The 11827-nt window shown below is 33.1% G+C and overlaps 1 protein-coding gene across 1 annotated transcript; it reads left to right on the top strand.

Annotated features, from left to right (window-relative positions):
- Positions 1 to 444: 444 nt before the first annotated feature.
- On the top strand, positions 445 to 11342 carry LOC111716223 (probable WRKY transcription factor protein 1). Its single transcript, XM_023491662.1, has 19 exons — positions 445 to 501; positions 569 to 675; positions 1182 to 1249; positions 2022 to 2243; positions 4740 to 4824; positions 4991 to 5101; positions 5735 to 5933; positions 6259 to 6330; positions 6434 to 6459; positions 6956 to 6990; positions 7235 to 7421; positions 7848 to 7985; positions 8043 to 8069; positions 8357 to 8457; positions 8586 to 8682; positions 8892 to 8980; positions 9714 to 9801; positions 10347 to 10397; positions 10911 to 11342. Exons 2-19 carry the CDS (start codon positions 583 to 585, stop codon positions 11268 to 11270), a joined length of 2049 nt encoding a protein of 682 aa, XP_023347430.1. The 5' UTR covers positions 445 to 501; positions 569 to 582; the 3' UTR covers positions 11271 to 11342.
- Positions 11343 to 11827: the final 485 nt, after the last annotated feature.

The raw sequence follows: 11827 nt of genomic DNA, 5'->3' as shown, positions 1-11827 counted from the left end.
CCCCCCCCCCCCTTCAAACCATCCGGGATTCTTTCAAAATCAACCACACAAAGTGAACAATAAACTAGACCACACTGATGAACACAAAAACTTAACCACATTATACTAACTAGGTATGAGTATATGGATGGGTAGGTATGGGTAGGTTGGGTAGTTTTGGGTAGGTACGGGTAGTTTTAGGTAGATGTGTGTAGTTTTGGGTAGGTATAAGTATTTTGGAAAGTTATGGGTAGTTTTGGGAAGGTATATATGGTTTTGGGTAGGTCTGAGTAGGTACATGCATAGGTAGGTATGGGTAGGTTTAGGTAGGTGGGAGGAATGAATACCAGGAATAAGTATAGGTAGGTATGGGTAGATTAGAAGGAATGAGTATAGGTACTGGGTTGGTGTTTGATTTCATGGGAGTTGCCAGGTTTGATAAGGTTTTATTCAGTTATATTCAAGTATTCTCCAGGTCATAGGATCAACATAAAACAGTACTTAGGCAGTCAAGGAACAAAGGTGGGATATAATCCAATACAAAGGATACTATTGGTTTAGGATGGATTTACTCAGGGTTCTTATCTAGGTTTGTTTCCTGGTATGATGAAGTTTCGACGGACGGTTCGAAGTGGGAGTTATTCTGTCAATCCTCCTTCTTTAGAGGACACTGGAGAGGTTGCTGCTCCTTTTCAGGTTCAAGGATATATACCTTTCTTTAACCATCTCCATATTCATGTTTCTGAACTCCTTTATTAAGCTTTGTGTTTCCCCTGACCTACTTCAAGTATCCATATTCATGTTTCTTAACTCCTTTATTAAGCTTTGTGTTTCCCCTGACCTACTTCAAGTATCCATATTCATGTTTCTTAACTCCTTTATTNTATCGACCTTTATTAAGCTTTGTGTTTCCCCTGACCTACTTCAAGTATCCATATTCATGCTTCTTAACTCCTTTATTAAACTTTGTGTTTACGATTCACAACAATACCCTTTACACCTTCATCTCATTAATAATCTGGAAAGAAACTACAATCCAAAAGTAACACATTTTCAAAAAGAAAATAGCTCATTTTTTCTTGATCAGGCCAAGGTTTTAAGGGTACCATTGTGAATCGGACATGCCTCTTTAACCAGGATTTATTGTTATTTATTGAATTTTTGATAAACTGATAATAAATAAGTAAATAAATTTGATTTAGGATCAGAAGGGACGATATACTCTCACAAATAAGGAGAACATTAACTATTCACCAATAAATACTTTCAGGTTCAGTTTATTCTTTATCCATGCTTCTCCATCCGCTCTACCCATCCTTCTCTATCCGCTCTACCCATCCTTCTCTATCCGCTCTACCCATCCTTCTCTATCCACTCTACCCTTTCTTCTCTATACACTCTACCCATCCTTCTCTATCCGCTCTACCCATCCTTCTCTATCCGCTCTACCCATCCTTTTCTATCCACTCTACTCATCTTTCTCTATCCGCTTTACCCATCCTTCTCTATCCACTCTACCCATCCTTCTCTATCCACTCTACCCATCCTTCTCTATCCACTCTACTCATCCTTCTCTATCCGCTTTACCCATCCTTCTCTATCCACTCTACCCTTCCTTCTTTATCCACTCTACCCTTCCTTCTTTATCCACTCTACCCTTCCTTCTTTATCCACTCTACCCACCCTTTTTTACTTTTCCCCTCTACCCATCCTTACCTTTCTTCTCTACCCAACCTTCCCTTTCATCTTTACCAATCATTCCTTTTACCCATTGCCTTACCTTTCCTTTCCTTTCCTTTGCTACTCCTTCCCGTTTCTCTCTACCTTTCCTTCTCTTTCTTTTCTACCCTTCCTTCCCTATCCGCTCTACCCTTTCTTCTCTGTCCACTCTACCCTTCCTTCCCTTTTATCTCTACCCTTTCTTCCCTTTCCTCTCTACCCTTCCTTTTATCCTCTCTTATCCTTCCTTCTATCCTCTTAACCCTCTTTCTTCCCTTTCCTCTAAAAACTCTATCCAATTGTTAATAAATCTCTTGTTAAAGGGCAAGTATCCGAAGATCCCTGAGAAAGTTGAGAAATAAACAAGACAAGTCTAAGGAGAGAAAAGATGAGAAGGATGAGAAGGATGGGAAGGAAAGGAAATGGGGAAGAAAGGGTAAAGAAGGCAAGGAGGAGAATAAGTACGAGCTGACCATTAGCTACAGCAAAGAGGATTTGACCTCAGAGGTCGAGATTATTCATGAACCAAACTGTCCTTACAAGAGGTAACTTGACTTTCACCATTTATTGACCTTTACCATAAATTGATCTTCACCATAACTTGAAAAAATTTACCATAACTTGACCCTTACAATTTAATGACCTTTACCACAAATTGACCTTTACCATATCTTGATCTTTACCATTTATTGATCTTTATCATTATTGATCTTTACCATCTATTGACTTTTTCCATTAATTGCCTTTACCATTTATAGTCCTTTACCATTTATTGACCATTACCTTAATTGTCCTTTACCATTTATTGTCCTTTCCCATTTATTGACCTTTACCATTAATTATCCTTTACCATTTACTGTCCTTTACCATTTACTGTCCTTTACCTATTTTTGTCCTTTACCATAACTTGACCTTTACCATTTATTGACCTTTACCATTTATTGTCCTTTACCATTTATTGACCTTTACCATTTATTGATCTTCACCATTTATTGACCTTTAACATTTATTGACCTTTACCATAACTTGATCTTTACCATAACTTGACCTTTACCATAACTTGACCTTTACCATAACTTGACCTTTACAATGTATTGACCTTTACCATTTATGGACCTTCACCATAACTTGACCTTTACCATTTATTGACCTTTACCATTTATTGACCTTTACCATTTATTGACCTTTACCATTTATTGACCTTTGCCATTTATTGACCTTTACCATAACTTGACCTTTACCATAACTTGACCTTTACCATAACTTGACTTTTACCATAACTTGACCTTTACCATTTATTGACCTTTACCATTTATTTACCTTCACCATTTATTGACCTTTACCATTTATTGACCTTTACCATTTTTAGACCTTTATCCTTACAGGACCTTTACCATTTATTGACCTTTACCACTAATTGACCTTTACCATTTATTGACCGTTACCATTTATTGACCTTTACCATTTATGACCCTTTACCATAACTTAATCGTTACCATAACTTGACCTTTACTATTTATTGACCTTTACCATTAATTGACCTTTACCATTTATGGACCTTTACCATAACTTGACTGTTACCATAACTTGACCTTTACCATTTATGGACCTTTACCATTTACCTTTATCCATGATATTTATAAAGAGTTGACCTTTACCTAACTTCACCTCCAGCAATACATGACCTTTTTACCTGACTTGACCTTATTCTTACAAGACCTTTAACGTGACATTTAGCTCAATTTGACCCTTATTCTATCATGACCTGTTTCTTGCTTTCCTCTGCTGTAAGTATCCACTGGTCGATCAAAAAAACCTAGATTGGAAGATTCCCGATCTCAGAAATAAAAAAAAAAAATTTACACCATTTTTAGAAGGAATGCTACTTTAAATTGTAAACAGTCCCATAAAGAATTTCAAGAATAAAATTATAATATTTGGTTGGCTCCCCGGATAGAACAACTGAGGATGAAGTAATCCTAAACCTGTAAAAAACTGACTGATTTATTGGCTGAAACCTCTATTGAAATGTAAACTATAGTGTTCCATCGTAAATAAATTATGAGTAAAATGAATTCAAAAAAGTTTATGCATCATCCTGGTCTAAAGTTACATTCATTATTTGACAATGTGATAGATCTCCCACTTCTATCAACTCCTCCTACTTCTATCACCCCCCCTACACTGCACTGGACGCTCTATACTAATCTTAAAACCCAGATTTAGTTTTTGACTGAAATTAATCCGTAGTTAAGTTAAACTGACTTTCTGTAAATATTTTAGGAAAATATTTTAAATTCTTCAAATAGCTGTCCTGTCAATGTAATTGATTTAGAACTTTCCATCTATCTACTCCAAAAATACCCCCCCCCCTTTCTTTTTCCCCTCCCCTTTCCTTCTTTTCCCCCTCCCCTTCTTTTTCCCCTCCCCTCCTTTTTCCCTTCACATCGGATTGGGAATTTCAAATATTTAAGTTGTGGAGGTCTAAGCTAATTAAGGTATCAGTTTGTCCACTAATATGTTTCTACTTCCCGGACATCTTCGAAATTTATTTCAAAGAAATTTCAACTTTTAGACAAATATTTCAAGAACTGAAAGTTTAAGAATTAATCATTTATTTTCGTCTTGAAGCATGTCGTACTTATTTTCCAGTTTAGGTTGGCTTCATAGTTTCAAAACTTTTGTTAACATTCTTTGTTGCAATACAGGACGCGGATACAAATTGAGAATGTACAATAAGGACGCACATTGAAGACTTACATTTGGATTTTATTAATGAGACAATATTGAGGATGCAAAAAGTGTGACATACATACATACATACATACACCCATACATACATGCATACATACATACAAACATACATACATACATACACCCTTACATACATGCATACATACATACATGCATACATAAATACATACATACATCGCATATATTTGTTGACTCTGCACACTTTGTCCCCAGATAGCTATCAAAGACGATCTTTGAGTCATATTTTAGAGAACATGCTGTATTTGAAGAATTTTTATCATTTTTAGACCTGCCTCTGCTATGGAGAGGAGTAAAGGAGGATTTACGAAACCTAAACCTAGACCTTACCATTCACAGCTCGGGCTTAATCAGGTTCATAGTCATAGGTTCCAGGGGGGGGGGGGCTGGTTTATATTTATATATTTTTAAATACTTTTTATTAATTCAAATTCTTGATTGTGATCATAACTTTAGTAATATTAATGAAGACATTGATGATTTCAATAATTCTAATAATGATGATACCGATATGAACCAGGTTGTGGATTCAACTAAAGAGGATGATGTTGATGATGATGCGAAGGTTGATGATCTCGAAGATCCTGAGATTCTAAATGAGGAAATTGAGCAACTCGATGAAGAAAACAAGGTTCTTGTGAATTTTGTTGTCAACATTTTTGAAACATTTTCAAAAATTTCAATGGCTGAAAATTAAAAGTTATTATGATTGAGAATCATTTACGGGACAAAAGAAAAATACGAATCTCTCAAAAGTTTTAGATTTGATCATCTTCAAAATATGAGCATGAGACAACCTGGTTAAAAGGGACCGTTTACTTATTTGGGTAATTTCATAGTAAACTAAACAGCTGTTAATTGGTATTGTTCTTACTTTTCAAAGACAACTGTGGCCGGAGAAAAAGCCGATTTTACAGAGAAGCAATACAAAATGTTCAATGTTATGACAAAAATAGAAATTTAAATTTTTTTTTTCAAAATTATTACATTTACGATTTACTATCAGATACTGCAGTTTTATTTTCGAATTTTTGTTTTAATCATGACATCGACAAAAACGTCAAATAGTGAATAGACAAAGGGGACAGCTTCCATTTGGTCTCGAATTCTGAACAAAAAATCGTCTTTTTCTCCGGCCACAGTTGTCTTTGAAAATTGAGACCAATACTAAATAATAGCTCATAAGCTATTTAGTTTACTCCGAAATTACCCAAATATGTGAACGGTCCCTTCAAGTATATTTTTTAAAAAAATTTTATATAAGGAGATCAAAGAAGAAGAAGACGAAAAAGAGAATGAAGATGACAAGAACGAAAAGAACGAGACTGAACTTTGTCATGAAGAGTATGAAGAGGACGAAGAGGATGAAGAGGATGAAGATAATCATGATGAATATATCGAACCTGTAATAAAGATGAAGAAGAAAGAAGAAGATGAAGAAAGTCTTGAGAATAGTGAGAAAGGTAATTAATTAAAGGGAGTGTCGACGTAATTTCAAATGACCTTCATTCAAAGAGTTACATGCCAGATTCACAAAGGGACCTTGTCAACTTTTAATAGACTCGTTTATCTAATTTTCAGTTAAAAAAGCAAGGATATCTGTAAGTTATTTACTCAGAAAGATCTGAAATTTTTATTTTTGAAAAAACCTATTTCTTATAACTTTTAACTTTGTCTCACTTTCTCATAATTATTATGTCGTTTTCTGAAGAAAAATATATTTACTCTGCATAGAAATGGTATATAATATATCTCTAGAGGGAAGATAAAAGAACGTTTTCTTATTAGAATTTAGTTTGCGGAGTACTAAGACAAGTATCCTGGATAGAAATAGTTCTAGCAGAAGATCAATTCTTTCAGGTTTGTGTCAAATCCGTTTCTTTACTTAAATATATATATTTTTTCAATTTTTATATTTTTCACTTTTGTTAAGAATATATATATCTTAATTCGGATATTTCAGCTGACGTTGGAGAACTCAGAGTTAAGGTAAATCTTTTTAATTTAAAAAAATAATATTCTGCAGAAGTGTGAAAAACCAGAGACTAAACTCGGTATCCACAGCGTACGGTTTTTGATTGAAGGATTGAAGTTTAATTCCGGAGATATACAGGGATTCCACTAAGGAATAATTAAGGATTGAAGTTTAATGCCGGAGATATACAGGAATTCCACTAAGGAATAATTAAGAAATGAATAAAAAGAAAAGAATTGCTTCTATTAAACCGTTGGGGGAACCAACATAAGCGAGTTATGAACAGGTTTAATTAAAAGTATTGACCTCTGGAAAAATCATTCTGAAGATTGTCTTAAGAATAATTTTCCATTTATCTTTTCTATGAACAAATTTCTTTTAAAAAATAATAATATTTAACTTCCAGGGTTTTCTTTTAAGTTTATCTTGAAGTTGCAAGTTAAACTTCAGAATTATTTTCCAGATTCTTTTTAATTTCACTTTAAAAAGCTGTAAATTTTCATTTTCTAGAAAGAACCACGCGGACCCTTGGCAGAATTGTACAGGTAAATAACCAATTAGTATGAGTTTCTTTGTCTGTGCGATCATAACTCATGAACCCCTTGACCAATTTGCCTCAAATTTTGATTGGGGAATTCGGAAGAACCACGGAAATTTTCCTGCTTGGTTTAAAAGTTATAAATTGAGCGGGTTGACTTTAATAGCGTTTAGTTTCCAGGCAAAGCCGAGTTTCCACGCTAGTTAAGTATGTATTACATATATACTCCAGGCTTAATATCAACTGTACAGGGAGCATTTGAACTTGAACCAGGAGCAAAGGAGCAATAGAACTAGTATCAACAGCAACAACAACAACAACAACTCTGAGAATATCAACAATATCAACAACAACAACAACTTTGATAGTATCAACAATATCAACAGCATCTGTAGTTCAAGGATGATCATTCACTCCGAGATTGAATATGATAATCAAGTTAGTAGATTTAGTTGCACTAAAACTGTTGGTTCAGTCTTCTTGAGACGGGTTAAGAGATTTTCGAAAACCAAACTTCGAATTTTCTTTTTGAAATTGGAAAAAAAAGAACCTAACATACGAAATAATATAATCTACTACCTTGCCCTGATCATGAAACTCTGTTTCCTAAACTGGGTTTAATGATCATACCATGTCTTCAGTTTCGGGCTTAGTGCTGCTCAGTTCGAATTTGATAGGATTTCTGTAAATAGTAAAAATGATCCTTTATGAATCATTATTCCTTTTTTTGGAATAAAATTATTGTAAAGTTTAATAAAAGCAAACTTTAACTCAATACAGTTTTAAATTCTGGGAAATTTATTAAAAGTAAAAAAACGAACTAAACGATTAACAATACTAGCTCTAATTTAATCCAAAAATAAGGTTGAGATCAGTGATGTACTGTGTACTACTAAAACAACAACATCTGAAGAACCTATTTCTCAGACGATGGACACAGAAGAACCAAAAATGAAAAAAGACGAAGAAAATGAAAATAAAGTTGAAAACAAGAGAAAAAAGGTAAAAGAAAAAATAACAAATTTTTCTGAAAAAAAACTTCCAAATTGTTTCTTTCAGAGCAATTATGTGTCTGATGTTGACAAGGTAGAATATTTTAATTAAATTTTAGAATTTAGAATTTTCGTTTGTATTTTTACAGTTGAAAGAACATAAATGATATTTTAATTATGTTGTTTAAAACAGTTTATAAACACACAAAATATACTGCAAAAATATTTACAAAGATGGTCATTGTCCACGATAAGAACAGCAATTTTGGTTTAAAAGCTCTTTAATTTATTCAAAATTTTTTAAATAGTTTTAAATTTGAATTCTTTAAACCACCATAAAATATTTAATTGCCTTTATATGACAAATATTGGCATCCTTAGGCTAAAAGTCCTGCCATTGTGACCCACGTGCGTAAATCGGAAAAGGAATCAGAACTGAATCTTAATATTGGAGATATCGTCTTCCTTCATAGGCGTCTCAGGTAGGAAAACAGTTTTTAATCGGAATTTCATAATTCTTAATTTTTCTGAAAAAACATGAACTTTGCTGTACTGAACTGTAATTTATTATACTGTACTGCCATGTACTGTACTGTACTGTACTGTATAGCCCTGAGTGGTACTACGGAGAAAGGCACGGAGTGATGGGTCTCATTCCAGCAAATTTTATCAAGATTCTAGCATATGGAGATGATGGAGAAGAAAAGGTGAATCATTCATTGCATAACATTTTTTTATAAGTAAATTTCTCTCTCAACTGTGCCTTTCTTTTTTTGCAAAACTTAATTGATTTAATGATTTATTTTTTACAATTTGCATCAATTTGTTGTATTGTTCTTAATTTATTTTACAATCATCATCCTCAATTTTACAACAAAAACTTTAAAATAATTTAAGGCTATTTTTTGTTTCCTAGGTGAGGGCGGTGGCAAAGATGAAATACTCTGCTCGAACTGACCGGGAGCTGTCGCTGGAGGTCGGTCAGCTGGTCTATATCATTCATAGGTAAACATTGTTGAATTGACACAAAAATACTTAAAGGGACTATCAACAAAATTTGAAGTAACTTTTTAATTAAAAAGCGCCAATTCTGATTCACAACGATACTCTTTAAACCTTTCTCGAAGCAATGATAATGATTAGTCCAGTTTTTTAGTGCCTCAGATATATACCAAGAAAACGAGGAAAAATGAAAGATAGATAAAACCACGATATCTCTCTTATTTTTACTCAGATAAATGTTTTTAAGGACACCGTTGTGATTTATGGCATTTTTTTAATGTAAGGTCATCTTCAAATTATGGGGACAGTGACAACGTCCTATAAATAATAAGGTTCTATAAAAGACATATAAAAGATTAAATATAAATTATGTGGACAGTGGACAGCGTCCTATAGATAATAAGGTTCTATAAAAAAATATAAATTATGTGGACAGTGGACAGCGTCCTATTAATAATGAGGTTCTATAAAAAAACACATAAAAGATTAGATATAAATTATGTAGACAGTGGACAGCGTCCTGTTAATAATGAGGTTCTATAAAAAAACACATAAAAGATTAAATATAAATTACAGAAAAAAGTTTGATGAAAATGAAAGGGAAAAATGAAACTCTATTCAGGAAAAAGTACAAGAAAAGTTAATTTATAGAATTAATGGCATTAAATAAAAGATAAATTTTTACAAGAAGTAAAAATAAACAGTATTTTTATTTTAATTTTGTTTGATTGTTTAGACTTGATTACTACTGGTTTACTGGTCACTCCTTAGGACAGGTTGGATTAGTTCCAGCTTCATACCTAGATATACTCTCTGCAACCAAGGTTAGCATTAGCTCTATACCAAGATATACTCTCTGCAACCAAGGTTAGCACTAGCTCTATTCCAAGATATACTCTCTGCAACCAAGGTTAGCACTAGCTCTATTCCTAGATATACTCTCTGCAACCAAGGTTAGCACTAGCTCTTCTCAGCAACCAAGGTTAGCACTAGCTCTATACCTAGATATACTCTCTGCAACCAAGGTTAGCGCTAGCTCTATACCTAGATATACTCTCTGCAATCGTGAAAAAAGATTATGCCCATATAATAAAATAAAATTTTTGAAAAAGTAAGAAAAAAGTTCGAAAAAAATCAAATCAGGTCAAAAATATGAAAAGAAGGTCCAAATTGTAAATACTGAAGTGTGATAAAAACGCAAGAAAGAATTCTTCGAATTTGTTTCCTAAATATTAGAATATTCAAAATTATGAGAGTTTACATTTTATTTTACTATTTACAGTAAAATAAAAAGTAGAAATTTGACTCTTTTATTACTTAGCATTTTTATTTCATATTTTCTCAATTCTAAATTTTGGTTGACATTTAGGACGGAGGTCTTCCACCAGTCCCTGTAGGCTGGGAGAAATATGGACTACAGGTAGTTCATAGAGCACATTACACAGAGTACACAGTTCATAGAGCACATTACACAGAATACTAGGAGTACACAGTTCATAGAGTACATTACACAGAGTACTAGGAGTACACAGTTCATAGAGTACATTACACAGAGTACCAGGAGTACACAGTTCCAGAAAACTCAGAGTATATATGAGTTCATAGAGCAAATATTACACAGATACTCAGAGTACACAGTTCATTGAGAATATTGCACAGAGCACTCAGAGTACACAGTTCATAGAGCACATATTAACCAGTTATGGTACCAATTAAATGGTTGAATTTGTCAAGCTTACGTAATTACAGAGCCTTTTTTTCTCATTGTTTTTATTCTTTCTGACTTATCGTGTTTGCTAAAACACCATTATTAGAGGAAAAACTCACATTATTTGAGGTTAGACTAGGAGATCAGATAATTTAAATGCCCGTATTGATATTGACAGTAAGTAATATATGTACTGTAAACAAGTGTAATTCAATATCATTTTAGGATCCTGATAGCATTGAAGTGTTTGAGGATTCATGGGAAGAAGAAAATATGATCATGAAACAAGAACAAGAGAGAAGGAAAACAAGAGAAAAGGAAAAGGAAAGACAAAGGGAACTGGAACGGATTCGAGAAAAAGAGAAAGAACGGGATAGAATAAGAGAAATAGAAAGGCTACGAGAACGGGAGAAAGATAGATTAAGAGAACGAAGCAGGGAGAGAGTGAAAGACAGAGAAAGACACAGAGAGAAAAGCAGAGACAGGCAAAGACACAGAGATAAGTCTAGAGACAGACAAAGATATAAAAGAGAAAGTTTGATGGAAGAAACAAATGTAAGAAGAGAGGCACCCATATTTATTTAGAGTTATTCTTCATTTTTAGTTTAATATTAGATGATACATTTGCTGGTAGAAAAATAAACAAATTAACATTAACAAAATTCAGTATTTCAATTTTTGTTTTGCATAAATAAAAACATCTTTGATTTTTAACAAAGGGCCATTTTTATCTATGTTGACAATCCCTTTAAAGGGACTGTAGATGGGATTTATATCTAGTGGCATGTCTGATTACTAACAGTACCCTATAAACTATTGTCTGATCAGTATAAAGGAGGTTTCCTCATTTTTCCATCTAAAAACTGATTGGTTTCAATTGTGATTTTGCTAAATAAGTGACTTGGACATTTGAGAACATTGATTTTTCCTTTTGGCATAGCTTGAATTTTACATTTAAAAAAGAAAAATTTTATTTTTTATTTTGTTGTAGCACAGCAAGAATAATTTCAAGAACTAAACTGATATATCCATCTGAAAAATCATTATTTTCAGTAGAATTCCTCAAAGTATTTTCTAGCAAGATATTGAAAATATCATTATTTTTGTTCATTTTATCCTGGACACAGACTGAGAAAGACTAA

Source organism: Eurytemora carolleeae, unplaced genomic scaffold, assembly GCF_000591075.1.
Source record: "Eurytemora carolleeae unplaced genomic scaffold, Eaff_2.0 scaffold1947, whole genome shotgun sequence".
NCBI lineage: Eukaryota > Metazoa > Arthropoda > Copepoda > Calanoida > Temoridae > Eurytemora > Eurytemora carolleeae.
Note: the sequence above shows the minus strand (reverse complement) of the source record. Positions and strands in the feature narration are given on the sequence as shown.